This window comes from Poromitra crassiceps (assembly GCF_964638095.1).
Source record: "Poromitra crassiceps genome assembly, chromosome: 21".
NCBI lineage: Eukaryota > Metazoa > Chordata > Actinopteri > Beryciformes > Melamphaidae > Poromitra > Poromitra crassiceps.
The window spans coordinates 13,008,074-13,030,573 of NC_139638.1; the positions used below are offsets into that span (position 1 = coordinate 13,008,074).

Here is a 22,500-nt window from a genome sequence, read left to right on the forward strand (position 1 = left end):
GAAAAATCAAATAAAACATAAATAAAAACAATACTCAATGGAAACAATATTTGCACACATCAGGCGAGCTGATTTGAGATCATCTTAAATTGGTCACGGGGTAATGGCAGGCATGGGAGTGTTGAACGTCAGCTTGAGAGGGGTCGCAGGGGGGAGTCCCCCAGCAAAACGAGTCAAATTGTGTGATTCCACTAGGATTTCAATTACTAGAAGTTAGTCCAAGGAGAGAATGTAGTGCATGTACACGGTCATAGCTTTCACTCTCTCCTGTTATCTCCCCATCCACATTATATTATACTCTCGCTGGTCACGTCCTTTGCGTCGAGTCACATTTCCGAGGAGCAGCACGCAGGCTGCGCCGGCCTGGCCACCGGCCGCGCGGCGCACCCCTCGACGCATTCGGCGAGGGGTTGTGACGCGGAAGTACTATTATTTAGGCCTTAAATAAGACTCTTATGGCCCATTTCCACTGCTGGTATCAGCGTGGCCCCGCCCCACTCGACTCGCTTTTTTGTCTCATTCCACCGGTCAAAAACCTGGACAGCCCGGGTTGAGCCGGGGTTGAGTCGTGCTAGTTTTCGTCCCTTAGTAGAGTGCGTTTTGGCAGGGTCCAGTCCAGCAAAGATGTTTTATTGGGTGGTGAAAGTCCAATAAGGGATTTATGGATGAAGAGATGCAAGGTCTATCACAACTCTGTAAAACTGTAACTCATATCTAATTTAATGCCTGTTTAACTGGGACTGTAAATTCATGTAAATTCCCTGCACATTGAATGCCTATTTAACTTGGCCTGTAAATTTCATGTACATTCAATGTAAACTCTTATTGAACTCCAACTGTAAATTCCACTGCCTATTTAACACCTATTTAACTTGGTCGGTCGATTCATATTTATCATCCACAGAACACTTCACCACTCATGAACATATTGTATATATTGACTCGATTTGATTGCACTTGCAACGATGTGATTGTCTTTAGTTATCTTCCTACTTCTTATCTCTGTATATTGATGTGACCGCTACGCTGCATACAGACACTAAAGACAAATTCCTCGTATGGAACTTGCATATACTCTGTGGCAATAAAAGTGATTCTGATTCTGAAAATGTAAAAGTATAATCACTCTTTCTTTTACTGCTTTAAGTTCAAATGCCACAATAGGCTCATATTTTTGGACCACTGCTGCAACCTTTCAGTCAGAGTTACCAGCTGAAGCGATGTCGGTCTGTGGCTTTTTACTTTTCATTTGGTCATTGCTTCTGAAGCCAATTACAAACATGGCCAGAAGAGGACAGCATAGTTCTGAATACATATTTCATCAGTGTTTCAAATCCACCAACAGGGACATGATGCGGCCCAGAGGCGTGGCTTGTTGTTAAACGGGGGACATTTGCATATTGAAAGGTGGTGGTCGGCTGTATATATATCTGTTGTGGACGTCAGTCTCACAGGGCTTCATGTCACGCCTGAAAACCACATCACTCAAAGAGCCATGTGTCTACAGTGAGGATGTGTCTACAGTGAGGATGGAGCAGACAGAGGGAAAAAGTGTTGCTAGGCAACAGAGTGGAAGAGAGCTTATTCCACTCTCTCCTCTCACACGCACTTTAGTGTCTCTTTCTCGCCTCTCCTCTCCTCTCCTCTCCTCTCCTCTCCTCTCCTCTCCTCTCCTCTCCTCTGCTCTCCTCTCCTCTCCTCTCCTCTCCTCTCCTCTCCTCTCCTCTGCTCTCCTCTCCTCTCCTCTCCTCTCCTCTGCTCTCCTCTCCTCTCCTCTCCTCTCCTCTCCTCTCCTCTGCTCTCCTCTGCTCTCCTCTCCTCTGCTCTCCTCTCCTCTCCTCTCCTCTCCTCTCCTCTCCTCTCCTCTGCTCTCCTCTGCTCTCCTCTCCTCTCCTCTCCTCTCCTCTGCTCTCCTCTCCTCTCCTCTGCTCTCCTCTCCTCTCCTCTCCTCTGCTCTCCTCTCCTCTCCTCTCCTCTCCTCTGCTCTCCTCTCCTCTCCTCTGCTTTCCTCTCCTCTCCTCTCCTCTCCTCTGCTCTCCTCTCCTCTCCTCTCCTCTGCTCTCCTCTCCTCTCCTCTGCTTTCCTCTCCTCTCCTCTCCTCTCCTCTGCTCTCCTATCCTCTCCTCATCTCTCCTCATCTCTCCTCATCTCTCCTCTCCTCCTCTCATCTGCTCTCCTCTCCTCTGCTCTCCTCATCTCTCCTCTCCTCTCCTCATCTCTCCCCTCCTCTCCTGTCCTCATCTCCCCTCTCCTCTCCTCTCCTCTGCTTTCCTCTCCTCTCCTCTCCTCTCCTCTCCTCTCCTCTCCTCTCCTCTCCTCTCCTCTCCTCTCCTCTGCTCTCCTCTCCTCTCCTCTCCTCTGCTCTCCTCTCCTCTCCTCTGCTTTCCTCTCCTCTCCTCTCCTCTCCTCTGCTCTCCTATCCTCTCCTCATCTCTCCTCATCTCTCCTCATCTCTCCTCTCCTCCTCTCATCTGCTCTCCTCTCCTCTGCTCTCCTCATCTCTCCTCTCCTCTCCTCATCTCTCCCCTCCTCTCCTGTCCTCATCTCCCCTCTCCTCTCATCTCTCCCCTCCTCTCCTCTCCTCCCCTCCTCCCTCCATCACACTCTGTTACACAGAGAAGGGCTATTGACAGAATACACCCCAGCCTGCTGGCTGCTGATGTAAACTCACTAAACCCACCTCTCTGATTGGACCCGAGTCCTCTGATGAGGGAGTCGGGAGGAGTGAAAGTGATGCTCGTACGCTAGGAGGTCTGTCCAGGAACACGCCACAGATTTCATTGTAGAGGGAAGTTCCTCTTTCTAAGCAGAAACACATGAGTGAAAAGCATCTTGTGATCAGGGGTTAGAACATAGAACATGAGATGAGAGATGTGTGGATCATTGCCTCTTCATGAGTCAAACCAGGCTGAAGAAGGAAAAGTGATGGAGTGGACGATGCATTTCACCCGTTGCCTTCAGTTGATGAGAGGCAGAGATGATGGAGAGAGCGGTGTGCTGCTGCTCCTGTCTGCCCTGATCTGATCTGCTCTCTGCTGCTGGTGGTGGTGGTAACGTTCATCCATGATGCAATCGTTTACACAGGGGCGGCTGTAGCTCAGGGGGTAGAGCGCGGTCGTCCACTAATCGCTTTGGATAAAAGAGGTCGCTGGTTCGATTCCCGCAAGTCCGCACGTCGAAGTGTCCTTGGGCAAGAAAGATGCTGAACCCCAAATTGCTCCCGATGGTTGTGCCAGCACCCTGCGTGGCAACCTGAATGGGTGAATGTACCTACTGATCGTAAAGCGTTTTGGATCAAAGCGCTCTATATAAATGCAGGCCGTTTAGCATTTACGCATGATGCAATCATTGACACGTGATCGCTCAAGACAAGCGTGTTCAAGTGAACACTGACACGCGTGTGTGTGTTTAACACTGACACGCGTGTGTGTGTGTTTTCAAGTGAACACTGACACGCGTGTGTGTGTGTTCAAGTGAACACTGACACGCGTGTGTGTGTTTTCAAGTGAACACTGACACGTGTGTGTGTGTTTTCAAGTGAACACTGACACGCGTGTGTGTGTGTTTTCAAGTGAACACTGACACGCGTGTGTGTGTTTTCAAGTGAACACTGACACGTGTGGGTGTGTTTTCAAGTGAACACTGACACGCGTGTGTGTGTTTTCAAGTGAACACTGACACGCGTGTGGGTGTGTTTTCAAGTGAACACTGACACGCGTGTGGGTGTGTTTTCAAGTGAACACTGACACGCGTGTGTGTGTTTTCAAGTGAACACTGACACGCGTGTGGGTGTGTTTTCAAGTGAACACTGACACGCGTGTGTGTGTTTTCAAGTGAACACTGACACACGCGTGTGTGTTTTCAAGTGAACACTGACACGCGTGTGTGTGTTTTCAAGTGAACACTGACACGTGTGTGTGTGTGTTTTCAAGTGAACACTGACACACGTGTGTGTGTTTTCAAGTGAACACTGACACGCGTGTGTGTGTTTTCAAGTGAACACTGACACACGTGTGTGTGTTTTCAAGTGAACACTGACACGCGTGTGTGTGTTTTCAAGTGAACACTGACACGCGTGTGTGTGTTTTCAAGTGAACACTGACACACGTGTGTGTGTTTTCAAGTGAACACTGACACGCGTGTGTGTGTTTTCAAGTGAACACTGACACACGTGTGTGTGTTTTCAAGTGAACACTGACACGCGTGTGTGTGTTTTCAAGTGAACACTGACACGCGTGTGTGTGTTTTCAAGTGAACGCTGACACGCGTGTGGGTGTTTTCAAGTGAACGCTGACACGCGTGTGGGTGTTTTCAAGTGAACACTGACACGCGTGTGTGTGTTTTCAAGTGAACGCTGACACGCGTGTGTGTGTTTTCAAGTGAACACTGACACGCGTGTGTGTGTTTTCAAGTGAACGCTGACACGCGTGTGTGTGTTTTCAAGTGAACACTGACACGCGTGTGTGTGTTTTCAAGTGAACACTGACACGCGTGTGTGTGTTTTCAAGTGAACACTGACACGCGTGTGTGTGTTTTCAAGTGAACACTGACACGCGTGTGTGTGTTTTCAAGTGAACACTGACACGCGTGTGTGTGTTTTCACGTGAACACTGACACGCGTGTGTGTGTTTTCAAGTGAACACTGACACGCGTGTGTGTGTTTAACACTGACACGCGTGTGTGTGTTTTCAAGTGAACACTGACACGCGTGTGTGTGTTTTCAAGTGAACACTGACACGCGTGTGTGTGTTTTCAAGTGAACACTGACACGCGTGTGTGTGTTTTCAAGTGAACACTGACACGCGTGTGTGTGTTTTCAAGTGAACACTGACACGCGTGTGTGTGTTTTCAAGTGAACACTGACACGCGTGTGTGTGTTTTCAAGTGAACACTGACACGCGTGTGTGTGTTTTCAAGTGAACACTGACACACGCGTGTGTGTGTGTTTTTGAGGTGAGTCAACAGAATAGCAGCATGTGTCTGTGGCTGTGTAGGAGAGAGAGAGAGAGAGAGAGGGAGGGGAGGGGAGGGGAGGGGAGGGGGACTGGAGGGAGGAGCAGAGAGAGAGCGAGAGCGTCAACATGGGATGCAGGGTGTGTGTGTGTGTGTGTGTGTGTGTGTCATGAAGGCACTCTATAGCTGTCTGTCTCTGCTCTCTGTTATCCTCAGACCTGCAGCCAGCCACAGCTGCACACAGACTATTAAGGCTGCGCACACGCACACACACACACACACACACACCCCCATCCATACAACGTCATACGTACACACACACACACACACACACACACACACACACACACACACACACACACACCCATCCATACAACGTCATACGTACACACACACACACACACACACACACACACACACACCCATCCATACAACGTCATACGTACACACACACGCGCACACACACACACACACACACACACACACACACACACACACACACACACACAGATGTGTCACCTCTGTCTCCACTGCCAGCTTGTGATGTGACAGAAAGGGAGGAGAGTGATTTGGGGACAAAGAGGGGGGGGTACTGTATGTGTCATCTGCATCACTTACTATGCAGATGACGCATACTATATATAATATCTCTGTATTATATCACACATACTATATATAATATCTCTGTATTATATCACACATACTATATATAATATCTCTGTATTATATCACACATACTATATATAATATCTCTGTATTATATCAGTGCTGTTGCCCCAGTTCCTCTTTTAAGACTGTAGTGTACTATACACTGTTAAGACTGTAGTGTACTATACACTGTTAAGACTGTAGTGTACTATACACTGTTAAGACTGTAGTGTACTATACACTGTTAAGACTGTAGTGTACTATACACTGTTAAGACTGTAGTGTACTATACACTGTTAAGACTGTAGTGTACTATACACTGTTAAGACTGTAGTGTACTATACACTGTTAAGACTGTAGTGTACTATACACTGTTAAGACTGTAGTGTACTAGACACTGTTAAGACTGTAGTGTACTAGACACTGTTAACACGTTCACTGCCATTGACGAGTTGATACGTCAAAAAAAATCCAACGGTTGACTGCCAATGACGAGTTGAGACGTCAAAAAAAAAAAAAAAAAAAAATTGACGGTGGGACGTTGATCTAACCCTTTTACATCTCTTATATAAATATTGGAGCCGCCAAACGTGTACAACCCATTCCACCGACCCACTAAGTGGCGACAGTGCTCTCCTGACTAGAAAAAGCCGAGCCAAAACTGCAGGGGAACGCGCGATGAAACCATTCTCATACTGTAAAATGGATTGGCGAAAACGCTTTCGCTTTCGCGCTGATTGCTGGCGGTGGGGGATTGCAAATTTGCATAATAGATTATTGGTGCAACACACTTTGAAACACGCAGCATAAATAAGACCAGAATCGCAAAAGAAATCCCGTTTCTTGGGGTTTCTCAACCGAAACCCCAAAAAACGAGCGAGCCCATCCAGACTTGCCCAGCGGCCGCCAGCAGACAGGAGCAGCAGCAGCAGCAGCAGAAACGAGCTTGTGACACGCCCGCTGCAGCCAAGAAGAACACACACGGAGGGAGGAGTTTGAAGTAGAGCGGGGTTTCCTGCTGTTATGGGGGAAATTACTGTTCAAAACTATTGTTTAGATGTCTGACGTCTTACTGATGCCAAAAATGAATGGTTAAAGTGACTGTTCTATCGAATTTCACAAAAAGCTATTTATCTCAGCTTAAATTTTCAGACGCTGAAACCATGCTGTATTCAAGTGCTAATGCCTACATAACTACTAACTCTACAAACTAACTCTTTTAGACAGAGAAAGCACACATTCTATTAGTTCTTTTGAGATATTTTGTGTTCACAAAATCTTAGCAGAAAAGAATCCTCGGGTCTTGAAAGATGAGCCAGAATCCTCAAAAAAACCCTCTGGCAGAAGCTACCTACAGTAAAAAAAAAACGGCTGGCAGTGAATGTGTTAAGACTGTAGTGTACCAGACACTGTTGACCACATGTTTTTATCTCTAAATAGAACAAGGAACAACGTACCGATTTGTATCAACCTAACAGACTGGATGCTGCTAGCTGCTGTGCTGTACTTTAAACCGTTCAGGGGGAAAAATAGAAAACACCTATTCCATCTATCAGGAGCACTCCGTGTGTGTGCATGCGTGCACGTGCATGCACACACACACAGATGCGCGCGCATCTGTGTGTGTGTGTGCGCGTGTAGTGCATCATGTCCCTCCTAAGGAGCTGACACTGACTACATTTACAGCAATCTGTCTGGTAATCTGACTATTTATTTAAAAAAAAAAACTGTCAGACGAGTAGCTTGATCACCCTGAGAAGACAAATGTGAAATGGTATAAATAGTGTAATACAACCCAAGAGCTGTCCAAGGCCCAACGGATCAGACATGCATGTATTCCATTCACACACACCAGATGGCGATATGACAATTTGGTTAAATGATTCCCAACCAACAGAAGATGATCCTGGTGGCTCAGTTGGTGAAGGCACATGCCATGTAACCACAATGTCCCCCCCCCCGACACACACACACACACACACACACACACACACACACACACACACACACACACACACACACACACACACACACACACACACACACACACACACACACACCTGTACACACACCTGTGTCATTCCACCATCAACACAGCAGAAGTGCTGTAAAAAGGATAATTGAAAATGACTCTCAGGTGCTGTAGAGGTCTGTTCAAATGATTTCATGAATGACGCTGGTTTTAAGTGCACTGCACCATTGAAACAATATAGACACATAATATGTTTGTGATATAATATATACCGGTAATATATAATAATTTATTACTGCCGTTTGGCTGCAGGATAGCATTCACCCTCCACTGCACAGTTGTCAGCATCGCCGATATGGATTCATTTATGCTACTTCTCCGGCTGTTAATCAATGTAAAGGAGGAGGCGGAGCCTAACTGCACACGACCAGTAATAGTCTACTACTCCATCCAATGAGATGATTACGAGCTGCAACAGGGAAATAGCTACCTGCATGAACTGCTCTGCTTGTAAACGGTTACCCCAGCGCCCAGTTCAGCATCCAGACAGACTACCTGCAACAATAAGTCACGTTAAACCGGAACTTGTACCCGCAATTATTTTTTACAGTGGGGCATTCAAAAATAAGGTGGATATCAAAATAAATGAAGGCGAAATGCCCCAAAAATAATCTTTTAAAAAAAAGTGCTAATGTAGAGAAAATGCCCAATATGAAAGAAACTTTCATACTTCTATCATACTTCTTATTGTGGCCAGTCTAGGCTCAGTAGTCTGTGGCTTCTATTTAATTTTTTCTTCCTCTCTGAATTCAGTCAGTAGTAATGAACCATCACATAAGAGTCAATTATTCCACCACCACTTATAAAAAAGAAAAGAGAAAATAGGCACATTTCTGACTATATTGCAAATAAAAGATATGGCAAGATTTAAAATCAGTCCCAATTCAACTAAACCAAAATGACATAACCCTGTCCAGGTCCACAAAATATTACAGTGGAAATAAACAGTATGTTGGATTTTGTTTTAAATCCACGCGCATCTTGAGCCACCTAGCAAAGCTTCATTTAGCAACAGGTGGCTATCAAATTAACTAGGGATGGCTCTGTGCCTGTGCTGTTCAGGCTCTTCAGACCTGGAAGGGGGCTGGGCACGGCTGGGCACACAGACTGTGTGCCGTGTGTGGGGCTCGCCTGGAACATTTTCCACATGGCTGACATTACTGCTGGCAGCCTGGCACCACCGGGACCCCGGAGGTCCGTTTCCATGAAAGAGCCTGGCTTTAGGCTAGCCGTTGCCGCTGGGGTTTCCTGAATGCTGTCTCAGCCTTGTCTCGCTCCCGGGCAGAGTTTCATCTGGAGCCTTTATAGCAACTAAACCCCCCTGGTGATGAGCTCCAACTTAGAAGGCCTGCAGTGCCTGCAGACACCGCTGTAAGCAAGATGAACCGGAGGCTTATTTCCTCCTCTCATCACAGGGTTTAATAAAGTGCTTGCTTGCTTCGTCCTAATTTGGATTGATAGAATTCACATGAGGCATTTCTGGGAGGAGGCAGCAACGTGTGAGATATAGTAAATAGCTAGTGTCCTCTAGAGAGAGAGTGAGTGGCGTTAGCGGAGGACCAAAAATGCGTGACTCATTATAGCCAATGAACAGCCAGGAAAGGGTCTCGCGCTACTTTTTGAATGCTAAAATAAAGCTGATAATGTACAATTTCAAGAGTACATCGCAAACTGTCTATTTTGCTGCAACTCGACGGTGCTGCTTAATCCAGGACCTTACTTCCTGGAACTCTTGAGAGTAAGAAACTGGTCCATTGGAGTGAATGGAGATGTCGCAACTCTTCTATCTACACGGCTCTGGTAATAGCTATAGACAGATGTCAGAGCACACAGTGCGTCATATCTTTCTGCGTATGGGGCTGTGCTGTGTAGCCGCAGGCCGCTCAGAGTCTGGACCATGGAGGAATGAAAGGATCTGATCTGATGATGATTCACGTTTCCTTTGACGTCATGTTGGATGATGGCCGCCGGGTGCGTGTTCGTCGTTTAGCCGGGGACGAGATGGCACCAGGATGCAGGCTGGGCGGAGGCAGTGTGATGCTCTGGGCGATGTTCTGCTGGGAAACGTTGGTCCTGGTGTTCATGTGCATGTTCATGTGATACGTACCACCTCCCTGAACATGGTCCATACCTCCTACGACGGCTCAGAGCTGTTTTTGAGGGGGACCTTCACAATATTAGCCTGCCTGTCTGTCTGTCTGTCTCCCTGCCTGCCTGTCTGTCTGTCTGTTGGAAGGTCAACCAAGCTGGTGGCTCTATCTGCAGGGCACTATACAACAAGATACAAATGGTCTGACTATATGATAATTGGTCAGACCTGTCTGTCAGGGGTTAATTTATTGTAGACAGAAGAAATATAGAAGTGTTTGAAGGCAACAATGAGCTGAGATTCTTTCACAAACTTAAGACGATGTGCTAATTTTGGGAGTGCGAGCAGAGATGGAGGGGAGGAGAGTGGAGTGATACAGCACAGCTTGCTTTCTTCTCCTGGCCTGATCATGTTCTCCTCTTATAGCTCTGCTCCTCCTCGAGCGGCCGGCCTGATCATGTTCTCCTCTTATAGCTCTGCTCCTCCTCGAGCGGCCGGGCTGATCGTGTTCTCCTCTTATAGCTCTGCTCCTCCTCGAGCGGCCGGGCTGATCATGTTCTCCTCTTATAGCTCTGCTCCTCCTCGAGCGGCCGGGCTGATCATGTTCTCCTCTTATAGCTCTGCTCCTCCTCGAGCGGCCGGGCTGATCATGTTCTCCTCTTATAGCTCTGCTCCTCCTCGAGCGGCTGGGCTGATCATGTTCTCCTCTTATAGCTCTGCTCCTCCTCGAGCGGCCGGGCTGATCATGTTCTCCTCTTATAGCTCTGCTCCTCCTCGAGCGGCCGGGCTGATCATGTTCTCCTCTTATAGCTCTGCTCCTCCTCGAGCGGCCGGGCTGATCATGTTCCCCTCTTATAGCTCTGCTCCTCCTCGAGCGGCCGGGCTGATCATGTTCTCCTCTTATAGCTCTGCTCCTCCTCGAGCGGTTGGGCTGATCATGTTCTCCTCTTATAGCTCTGCTCCTCCTCGAGCGGTGGGCTGATCATGTTCTCCTCTTATAGCTCTGCTCCTCCTCGAGCGGCCGGGCTGATCATGTTCTCCTCTTATAGCTCTGCTCCTCCTCGAGCGGCTGGCCTGATCATGTTCTCCTCTTATAGCTCTGCTCCTCCTCGAGCGGCCGGGCTGATCATGTGTTCCTCTTATAGCTCTGCTCCTCCTCGAGCGGTTGGGCTGATCGTGTTCTCCTCTTATAGCTCTGCTCCTCCTCGAGCGGCCGGGCTGATCATGTTCTCCTCTTATAGCTCTGCTCCTCCTCGAGCGGCCGGGCTGATCATGTTCTCCTCTTATAGCTCTGCTCCTCCTCGAGCGGCCGGGCTGATCATGTTCTCCTCTTATAGCTCTGCTCCTCCTCGAGCGGCTGGGCTGATCATGTTCTCCTCTTATAGCTCTGCTCCTCCTCGAGCGGCCGGGCTGATCATGTTCTCCTCTTATAGCTCTGCTCCTCCTCGAGCGGCCGGGCTGGACTAAGTGCGCTGCTTAGGGGAGCCAAACGGGAAGACTACACCCCACTTGGAATTTCACAGTGTAGCTTCCCAAAATGTCCCTGTTCTGTTTCACACCTTTTGTAATAGTCGTCGGACAAGATAGATGGGAACAAGAGCGTCAGATCTGCTCACAAAGCAACTTTTTATGGAAGTCGTATTGTGAGTGTGTGGTGGTGGTTTGGCTGTACTCTTTTTGGAGCATCAGTGGTACTATTCGTCATCAGCACACATGCACAAACAAAAGTCAACAATATAACACACATGCACACACACGCACCACATGCACACACACACAAATGCGTGCACGCGTCCTATGGGAGTCCATTGGAGGGTATCTAATTAAACTTCAGAGGGCAGGGGGTAGGTAGCATGGATGTATTAAAAGAACTGGATAGGGGACGAGCCACGCCCACCCATGCGTTCGGACGGAGGCTGCTCACTGGCGCATGAAGCCATCATGGGGGGTTTTTCTTCCTGGTTTTACTTCCTGACCATGCGGCCTCAGGCGAAGTGCGCGTGTGTGCCATGACGTGTTCCATGACGTCTCCCACCCCTCCCACCCATGGATGTATTAAAAGAAGAAAATACACCCGTATACGGCTCTTATTGGCTTCTGAAGAGAAAAGGCCCCATAAAACATTATTTGATCATTAAAAGAGTCGTTTTATACTTTGAGTGACACCCGGAAAAAAATCCCCTGTGTTTAACAGCTCCCGGGGTCCCCATGCAAGTGGATGGGAATTTTCCTTTCTGGGCTGCATGGCGTCACGTGACTTGCAATACAGAGCTTCGCCACCATGTTCAAATGGCTTCACAGCCCAGCGCTATTCCTGCGGGCTTGGTAGGTAGAGTAGAGTCTACATCCATATTGGCTTAGAACAACTTCATCCCTTACCTTGGACAACAAAATGGCCCAATAGCTCCAGGCCTCGTGTTACTTATTGCTGTGCTTTACTGAAACCTCTGGGATAGGATCTGATCAACTACAAGATCAAAGAACAAGACTGACAGCAGATGAGTTTCAATCCAAAACAAGATAACTCTGATCTAAAAATAAAAGAAAGTGGCATGTACTATTTGATGTCTGGCACTATGGAATCTAAGGCCATGTTCACATTACAGGCAAATCTGATTTGCTGATGAAGTCATTAATCATCATTATCTTGATTGGTGTGTCCGCACTGCCACAAATCTGATTCTCAAGTCGGATCTGTGTGTCCAGACCTAAACAGCCTATCTGCATGGGTTGCTATGGTAACGACGTGGGTGTCAGTAAATACGTACGTTGGTGACGTGGTTTTCCTGCGCAGAAGCATTTGATGACGAGTTGCGAGTGACGTTCAAATCAGATTTGGTGGATCTGCGCGTCCGCACTCAAGTCACATCAGTCGAAAGCAGATTGGAAACTGCCTCCATATGTGGTTTGGGACAAGTGACACAAATCAGACTTGGAGCGTCCAGACTCATAAAACCAATCTGGATAAAGTCATTAATAGGTCACTAAAGTTCACAAATCAGATTACTGACGGGCAGTAGATCTGTCACACTGACGAGCAGTAGATCTGTAATCCTTCTGTGACTGAGCCTTGGGATGGACTGTAATGCCTGAGTAAACCACTGTAAGCAAGATTGGCAGTAGACTTATTTCCTTCCCTCTTCTTCACTTGTTGTAAATAAAGCGCTTGTTTCCTGCGTGGAATTTTGTCATAAATAATGATAAGCATGATGGCGGTACAAAAGAGACTTATCGACTGCATCTGTTCTCATCCTCTTGCAGCCAAGACACGAGGTTTCATCCCAGCAAGCTGCAGGCCACAACCGATTTCGCCTGCTGGAGGAGAGAAACCGAGCCCTGAAACTCGAAGTGACCACACTTCGCCAAGAGAAGCAGCAGTACAGGACGCTGGTAAAGCCTCCCTCTCCTCTCTCCCTCTCTGTTCTCTATTTCTGTCTTTTACTGGTGTCTCTCTCTGTTTCGCGCCTCTCCAGCTCTGTCTTTTCCTCTCTAACACACGCACGCACACGCACACACACACACACACACACACACACACACACACACACACACACTCTCTCTCACACACACACACACACACACACACACACACACACACTCTCTCTCTCTCTCTCTCTCTCTCTCTCTCACACACACTCTCTCTCACACACACACACACACACACACACTCTCTCTCTCTCTCTCTCTCTCTCTCTCACACACACACACAAACACACACACACACACCTCTTTTCACCCCCCGCTGTTGATGCGATGTCTGAAAGCGTTGGTTTTCCCTGAAGACAGCAGACTAAAATGAGCTCAGCGGTTTTTGAACACAAGGTTCTGGCAGCTGTAGAGGAGCAGCAGAATGGACCGTTTGCGATGTGCTTTGAACGTGTAAGAAGGTAACATCATCAGCATTATACTATGCATTCAAATGGCCCAACTCTCTTTGGACCTATAGCTAGAATGGGATTTCATAGCTATGTGAGTCACGTGGTGATCGAGCATTGTGGACTGCCTCTTCAATGGCTCTGGTGGGTCGGGGGGGTAGTGACTAGGGGTGTGTGCGTGGTGTGGGGGGGGGTAGTGACTAGGGGTGTGTGCGTGGTGTGGGGGGGGGGTAGTGACTAGGGGTGTGTGCGTGGTGGTGGGGTCATGGAAGGGGGGCGGAGTAACCTCGCGTCACCAGGCTCTTCTCGGCGAGAAAGAGCCTGGCTTCCGTTCACAATTGATTTTGTCACCCTACCTGGTTCCGGCCTAGAGCCCGCCCTAGACAGGAAGCAACAGCGGATATAGCTCGTCAACTTTTACGTTAACGTGACAATTTGACACAAGTATCAGAACGGCAAACAACAAAACAAAAGATGGACGTACCGAACAAAGTTTTTGAAGAAGTTCTTTTAGAAACATTGCGGATTCACAATCTCACATTTTTAAGCCAATACAGAAGCTTTGAATCAGACAATTAATCGAGGAAAGAGACGTCAAGCTAATGGCAACAAAGACGTTTTTTGGCGCACTGCCTTCTGGTGTTCATTCTGGTTCCGTGGTTTACGCCCCATGACAAAAAGCGGGGTGGAAGGTGCCCAGACTAGGGGCGGAGGCTGGGGAAAAGAGGTCATAGCTAGGGATAGGAAGGTCGTAGAGAGTTAAGCTTGCTTTATACTCGCTGTGCCGTGAAGGGCGCGGGGGAGGAGCGAGGGCCGCAAGCGTCAAATGACGTCAATGTGTTGGGCGCGACCTCCGTAGGCCGCCCACCGCGTACCTGAAGATTTTTCTTGCAGCGAGACCTCCGCACGGCTTCTCTCCAAACATGGCCGCTTTCGAGCCACTGAGCCCTGAACACTGAGCTGTGTTTTCGCCACATTTCTTGACCCATGTGGTAGGCTAAACTTTGATTTGCAACTGTTCGTTTTTTAGTAGGGTCATCTGTGGCACTTCCGTGACCGTGCAGAGCGAAGGTCCGTTTCTCAATGGATTTGTCATCTAGGAGGGTTAATAAACAAATTTAGCGGGGGTGTATTTTTAAAAAAGGCGGGGAAAATATTTGAGAGACCAAAATCCAAAATGGCTGCTGTGGAAATTAACTTTTTAATGCTTTGACCTACAATGATGCACAATACATGGTTTCAGAGCTTATTCTGGTCAAGGAATAGATATTTGGTGTTTATATAATGATTTGACCTATTTTTGACCTTCAAATCCAAGATGGCTGCCAATTTTGAGGCAGTTTTTTCAAAATCGTCATAGAGCCTTCATATTAGGCTTGAATGACAGGTCTTCTCATGATGAGTTGAATAATATACAGTATAAGTACACAGAAGTAATCTCTGAGGTCATTAAAGTCAATGTTTGTGTGTAAACAACAGTTGCTGATTTGCGGTTTCCCATTAAATAGGGTAGGCTACTGAGAATATGGTGTCCAGTTCATCCCATCACATTTTCATAATGAACCAAAAACAATTTTGCACTATAGCCTAACATAAAATAGTATTCTGTATGCAAAGCTAGCAAGGTTAGTTGCTTGAGCTGAATTTAAAGGTCAACTCAAAACAAACAATGAAATTAACTTTGAAATTAAAACTGAATCCTAGGCTACTAAATTTCATCAGCACACAGTAAAGGAAACTTGTCTTTGAACTCAGCTGACTGTCTAGTCCTAATCCCTGTTGTGCAATGTCCCTTTTCAGTGAAGTTTTAGTTTTTGTTAAGAGTATGGACTTTTAATCTTGACCTTGTTGGTAGGCAACGGCTATTTTTCAGTCAAGCATTTTCAGATTAGCTCAGTCAGTCTGTGAAGCAGTCAGTGTCAGCACTTGCGCGAGCTCGCTTTTTCTCTAACTAATGTTAACATTACACACTTTAAGACACTTTGTTTGAGGATATAAAAGGAGGTACTGGGTTGTATTGGTAAGCACTATCGCCTCAGCTCGAAGGTCGTGGGTTCGATTACCACCTGGGACGATGTGAACGCTGAAGGAATGCGTGCCCGTCCGCATGTCCTCGAGTGCCCACCGCCCGGGTGGGGTCGTCAAAAGGGCCTTTCTGTGTGGAGTTTGCATGTTCTCCCCGTGCCTCCCGGGGGTTTCCTTCATATAGGAACCCCCTTCACCAAAAACATGCAATATCCTGGTTGCTAATGTGGTTCCTCCTCTGGTCGTTAAGGGCGCCTGTTCAGAGGGAGGGGAACTGGTTGGAATAGTGTGAACCTCCCACGTGCTATGTCCTACCGGTGAAGCTTCCCCTGTCAGGTGAAAAGAAGCGGCTGGCTAACTGCTCATGTCTCGGAGGAAGCATGGAGCCAGTTTCGGCTCTCCCCAGATCGGCAGAGGGTGGAGTAGCAACCAGGATAAAGAAATTACGTTAGCACTAATGGGGGATAAAAAATCGGGGGGGGGGGGGGGGGGGGGGGATATATAAAAAAATAAAATAAAAAGAAAACTTTGTTTGAGGTTATCAACGTTATTCACTAGTCTAAAGATAGTTCTACCATCAAGAACATATAAAACAAAAGCAAAAACAATTTTTATTTGCAGAAGTCATCATTGATATTTGGTGTTAGCTAACGTTAGGTAACATTATTTTTGGCTAAAGTTAATGTTATCTGTCTCCACAATTCTGTCAACTGACATATGCATTTGCTTTTGAAAATAAACAGCGTATAACAGCAATATAATATAACAGTAATATAATAGCGAGTTGCTTTCCCTCCCAATGAAAGACAAAGCACACAATTTCCTATGAATGTGTGCTAAAATGTGACAAGCCTTGCAAGCCCACCGATACAATAAATCAAGGCAAATGGGACAGCTTACAATTAAAAGCCCAAGACTGGTCAGGACTTGATAAATTTGATGATGTTTACACCACCACCTCCTGGGAAGATGGGGCAACCAATCGGTACATGCATTCGTCATGTTATTTTTTTTTTTAATCTTCAGTTATGCTTAAGCAAGCCAGGCTGTTTATTTTCAAAAGCAAATGCATATGTCAGTTGACAGAAGTGTGGAGACAGATAACATTAACTTTAGCTAAAAATAATAACGTTACCTAACGTTAGCTAACACCAAATATCAATGATGACTTCTGCAAATAAAAATTGTTTTTGCTTTTGTTTTATATGTTCTTGATGGTAGAACTATCTTTAGACTAGTGAATAACGTTGATATCCTCAAACAAAGTGTCTTAAAGTGTGTAATGTTAACATTAGTTAGAGAAAAAGCGAGCTCGCGCAAGTGCTGACACTGACTGCTTCACAGACTGACTGAGCTAATCTGAAAATGCTTGACTGAAAAAGGGCCGGCATGCCTACCAACAAGGTCAAGATTAAAAGTCCATACTCTTAACAAAAACTAAAACTTCACTGAAAAGGGACATTGCACAACAGGGATTAGGACTAGACAGTCAGCTGAGTTCAAAGACAAGTTTCCTTTACTGTGTGCTGATGAAATTTAGTAGCCTAGGATTCAGTTTTAATTTCAAAGTTAATTTCATTGTTTGTTTTGAGTTGACCTTTAAATTCAGCTCAAGCAACTAACCTTGCTAGCTTTGCATACAGAATACTATTTTATGTTAGGCTATAGTGCAAAATTGTTTTTGGTTCATTATGAAAATGTGATGGGATGAACTGGACACCATATTCTCAGTAGCCTACCCTATTTAATGGGAAACCGCAAATCAGCAACTGTTGTTTACACACAAACATTGACTTTATTGACCTCAGAGATTACTTCTGTGTACTTATACTGTATATTATTCAACTCATCATGAGAAGACCTGTCATTCAAGCCTAATATGAAGGCTCTATGACGATTTTGAAAAAACTGCCTCAAAATTGGCAGCCATCTTGGATTTGAAGGTCAAAAATAGGTCAAATCATTATATAAACACCAAATATCTATTCCTTGACCAGAATAAGCTCTGAAACCATGTATTGTGCATCATTGTAGGTCAAAGCATTAAAAAGTTAATTTCCACAGCAGCCATTTTGGATTTTGGTCTCTCAAATATTTTCCCCGCCTTTTTTAAAAATACACCCCCGCTAAATTTGTTTATTAACCCTCCTAGATGACAAATCCATTGAGAAACGGACCTTCGCTCTCCACGGTCACGGAAGTGCCACAGATGACCCTACTATTTAGTCATTTCACCAAGTAAATGTGTTGTGTTGAGAGCATGGTTGAGAGAGATTAAAAGCAGCACAGAGTAGGCTATCAGGGCTGAGAACTGAAACGGCTATTCAGTAAAAACAAGTTTGGTGATTCATTCATGTGCTGATGTACGGTCGTTTGAGAGTGAAAGCGCACTCAGTACGGCACATAATAGCGTTTCATTGCGACTTTTTCACGGGCTGTTCTCACTATTACCATTGTACAATAACATGCTGATCACTTGGCTGATCACTTCTGAGTATAAAAGCCTTTGCCCCAGCGCGAGGTCCGCACGTGACTCGCGGAGCTCCACCTCACGGAGCCTTGCTCGAGTATAATGAGCGCTTTAGGGTTCGAGGAGAGGGGTAGCGTGAGTGACTGGGGGGATGTAGGTGGTGGGAGGGTGCGTGGTGAAGGAAGGGAGCGGGGTCAGAAAAAAGGGGATGTAGCTCGTGATAGAAAGGTCGTAGAGTCGGGGTTCAGGGAGCGGCTAGGGGGATGTGGGTGGTTGGGTAGGGTTAGGGGTCGGACCATTTTTCATGTTGAAAACAATTAGCCGTGTTGTTGAGGTACCCCCAAAACCTTGCCTCAAGTGCCATAAGGCCTAATGGCCACACTGCACCGTGGGCTTCAAAGGATTTATGCTTGTCTATCTATCATGTTGCTTATGCATATTCATCGAAGACCATCAACTAACCTCTGAAGAATGTGAGAGAAGTTATGCATTGTTGCACTATGTTCCCTGCTTATGGGAGGGTGTACCTGTGTATGGGAGGGTGTACCTGTGTATGGGAGGGTGTACCTGTGTGTGGGAGGGTGTACCTGTGTATGGGAGGGTGTACCTGTGTATGGGAGGGTGTACCTGTGTATGGGAGGGTGTACCTGTGTATGGGAGGGTGTACCTGCGTATGGGAGGGTGTACCTGCGTATGGGAGGGTGTACCTGCGTATGGGAGGGTTTACCTGTGTATGGGAGGGTGTACCTGTGTATGGAAGGGTTTACCTGTGTATGGGAGGGTTTACCTGTGTATGGGAGGGTGTACCTGTGTATGGGAGGGTGTACCTGTGTATGGGAGGGTTTACCTGTGTATGGGAGGGTGTACCTGTGTATGGGAGGGTTTACCTGTGTATGGGAGGGTGTACCTGTGTATGGGAGGGTTTACCTGTGTATGGGAGGGTTTACCTGTGTATGGGAGGGTGGCTTGCCATGAGATCAGGAGGTTTTGTGTGTGTGTGCGTGTGTGTGTGTGTGTGTGTGTGTGTGTGTGTGTGTGTGTGTGTGTGTGTGTGTGCATGCATGCGTTTGAGTGTTTAGCAGTATTTACCCCCCCCCCCCCCTCCCTCAAGGCGTTGTCTTGGTAACATGCCCGTCTGCAGCAGTGTGGACAGACTGGTAGAGGGGGACTGACAGAGCATCATGGCTACGTCTGTTGCAAGCTTCACTGGCTTGAAATTAGTCTCAATAAAAGAAGAAAAGGAGCAAAGCTTGCAGGCTAGTAGGAAGTAGGAAGTGCATTGTCAACCTTTTATTGGCAGCTTTTCAATCCGATGTGGCTCAAGTCAGGTCTAAATAGCATGTGATGTAATGATAACCATGATAAAATTCCTTACGATAACTGTACCGTTTCAAATGTTCATTAAAACCGTGGTACCGTGATTACAGTGCTTTGAAAAACATGGTAAATACTGTCCATCATCAACCAAAGTTGGCAACCGTCTCCCAGATGCAAACGTGCAGCCTTGGAGAAATGATTTCAGTCAGTGTATCAATCCTTTTCGGGTCTGAGTTTTCAATATAAAACGTTGTAAAATGATTTCAGTGAGTCTCTCAGTACTTTTTGAACATTTTCAGCAATCTTTTACGAATACCGTGATAATACGATAACCGTGATAATTTTGGGCACGATAATCGTGATGTGAAATTTTCATACTGTTACATCTCTAGTCGGGATACTCCACTGCGTACAAGAGTCAATCATGTGAAAGGAGTGTCTAGACCAGTGATACTCAACTGGGCCCGTGGTAAAAAAAAAATTAATAACTCATTAACTCAAATCAACTCTCAATAACTGTCAAACTATTCATCATTCATCTAGTTTGACAGTTATTGAGAGTTGATTTGAGTTAATGAGTTATTCATTTGAGTTAGTGTGGACCAGTGATGTCACTAGTCCACACTTTAACACTCAATAACTGTCAAATTAAATGAAAGACTTCAAAACAGTTTACAGTTTTCTGATATACTACTGATCTTCTAATGATGCAAAGCTGGTTGAAAATGGGCAGAGTGTTCCTTTAAGCACCTTTAACCTGGGTTAGGTTAGCTGGGAAATCACTTAGAACACAAATATTTATCATTTTTCTAAATTAATTTTAATCTTTGTTTTTAGAGACAAAGGGAGCTCCGGAAAACGGCTCGAAAGAAAAACATTTCCGTTTTCAGTATTTTAATTTCCGACATGAAAATCACTCTTTTGAAAATAACTACCGTACAAACTTTTTTTTTTTCCAAAACAGAGTTTTGATTTTCTGCAGGGAATCTCTTGACAGTTATTAGCATCTGCTCACCAAGTTTCAAGTTCCTATTAGCTCTTGTGTGTAACACAACATAAAGCCTTGCTGGTTGCCTGGAAACCCCTCTGTGACGGACAGTCGTAGGAAGGTACCCAAGGTGAGGATGAGGAATGACCTTCTTCCGTACTGTGTTGCTGCTGCTAAAACGCCACAGCTGTGTCTCCCTGGACACCATCCCTATGGCAACGATTGAGCCCTGCTGGAAACTGGCCCATTCAATGATAGTCCTGATGATGATATGGGCCATACCAATGCAAACAGGGAGAACAACTAATTAATAAGACAGAATTGCAGTGTTGTGTCAGTCGTCCTAATAATGTCCACTGTCATTCCCTTGCTGTATAATCAAAGATGTGGCCGATACAAGGTTATTAATTCAATTCAATTCAATTCAATTCAATTCAATTTATTGTTTCACAGGTTTGCTTGCACACATGAAAAGTACAGTACATGCAACAGACACCAGAATACACAGTACACAGCACAGGAAATGATAGGGTACATAATACAACATAGAACAGGACAACAGCACAATACAGACAGCGATAACGGACATGGTTCTGATGTGGATGAGTCTGACGTTTATGAATTTAGCAGATTTATTGCGTTTGGTATGAAAGATTGTTTGTAGATGTTCTTGGTTGCTGCAGGAACTCTGTAGCATCGTCCCGAGGGCAGTTTTGTGAACTCATTAAAAAGGGGATGTACAGGGTCACACACAATTTGTCTGGCTTTAGTTTTCGTGCCCCCCGTGTTTTATAAATACATCCAAGTTGTTCTTGTTCTTTCCCAATAATTTGACTTGCCATGTTTGTAATTCAGGACAGTCTATTTCTGTTCTGAACTCCTAGATTCCGAGACCATGTACACATGTCAACGGTCAAAATACTTTCAATAAGACTCCTGTATACAGTATTAATCGTCCATTGTACTGTAAATTCAATTGAAAACATTACCACCGCCGCCACCCAGGAGATTCCAGAGATTCACAGTATACGTTTACATGCACACAATATTCCGCTTTTTGCCCATATTCGGAAAATGACAATATTCCGACTAAATTAATAATCCACTAATATTCCCGTTTACATGCAGCTGTGGCTCGCCCTCCCCGACACGTGAGGGAGGGGGCTAGTAGCACGTTATTACCTCGCAGGCTCGCAAGCATTGTGGACTTCCGTGGGCACTGGGCACTATAGGCTACTCTCTCTGAATGCTAAATGCTAAATTCGGAAAAAGGGAAAATTTGGAAAATGCAACTGGAATATGCTGTTTAAACTTTACATGACCCTCATCAAATTCAGAATATTGTCATTTTCTGAATAAAAGTGGAATATTGTGTGCATGTAAACGTAGTCATTGTTTAGGCTCACAAGGCGGCAACCTCAAATGATTTTAGAGCTCTCTTTTCTTTCCCTAATTGAATTGAGCTCAGACAGACAGTGTTCTTTCAGATGGCTGAAGTGTCTGGGCTGTCAGTACGTCCCATGCTCCTTAACGTGATATCTCAGGAACGCCTTGAGATGATTTCTTCCAATTTGGCACAAATGATGTCCACTTGGACTCGAGGATGAAGTGATTTGAAATGTTGGTGGTCAAAGTTCAAGGTCACATCTGTGAGCTCACATCCGTCCGTTCCCATTCTCGAGAAACGCGCTTAGCTCAGGAACGTCTCGAGGAAAATCTCAATGTGGCACGGGCACAATCAAAAACATCTACCGGTAGCTCAAAGGTTTTTCAAAGTGGGAGGTGGGCCTTTCCCAGCGGGGGGGCTGCAAACAGTTTCCCTCTTCAGTTCTTCTCTCCTCCTAACCTCCTTAGTGCCCACATCCAGCCCTTTGCCCAGCCAGAAGGGTTTGAGTGAGGCCGCCGGGCCGGGCAGGGCAGGGCAGCTTGATGCCTGCGCTAATCCAAACAGATTTGATGTTAGTCTATCAGGGAAGGCCAAACCAGCCCCTAATCAAATCACAGACATCTTCTGAGAGCTCCTTCCAGACACACACATTTAGACATGAGTTGTGTTTTTCTTCCTGCCAGCGACTCTCATATTTTAGAGGATAAACAGTGGTG

General features: G+C 46.0%; 1 protein-coding gene across 1 annotated transcript in view; it reads left to right on the top strand.

The window, feature by feature from the left end:
• rimbp2a (RIMS binding protein 2a) overlaps positions 1-22,500 on the top strand; it is a gene marked incomplete at both ends in the record, with an annotated part of 119,275 nt that overhangs the window by 1,045 nt on the left and 95,730 nt on the right. Inside the window, one exon of the mRNA XM_083657321.1 lies at positions 12,984-13,112. Coding sequence (XP_083513447.1) covers positions 12,984-13,112 — 129 coding nt within the window. The remainder of the gene's footprint in view (positions 1-12,983; positions 13,113-22,500) is intronic.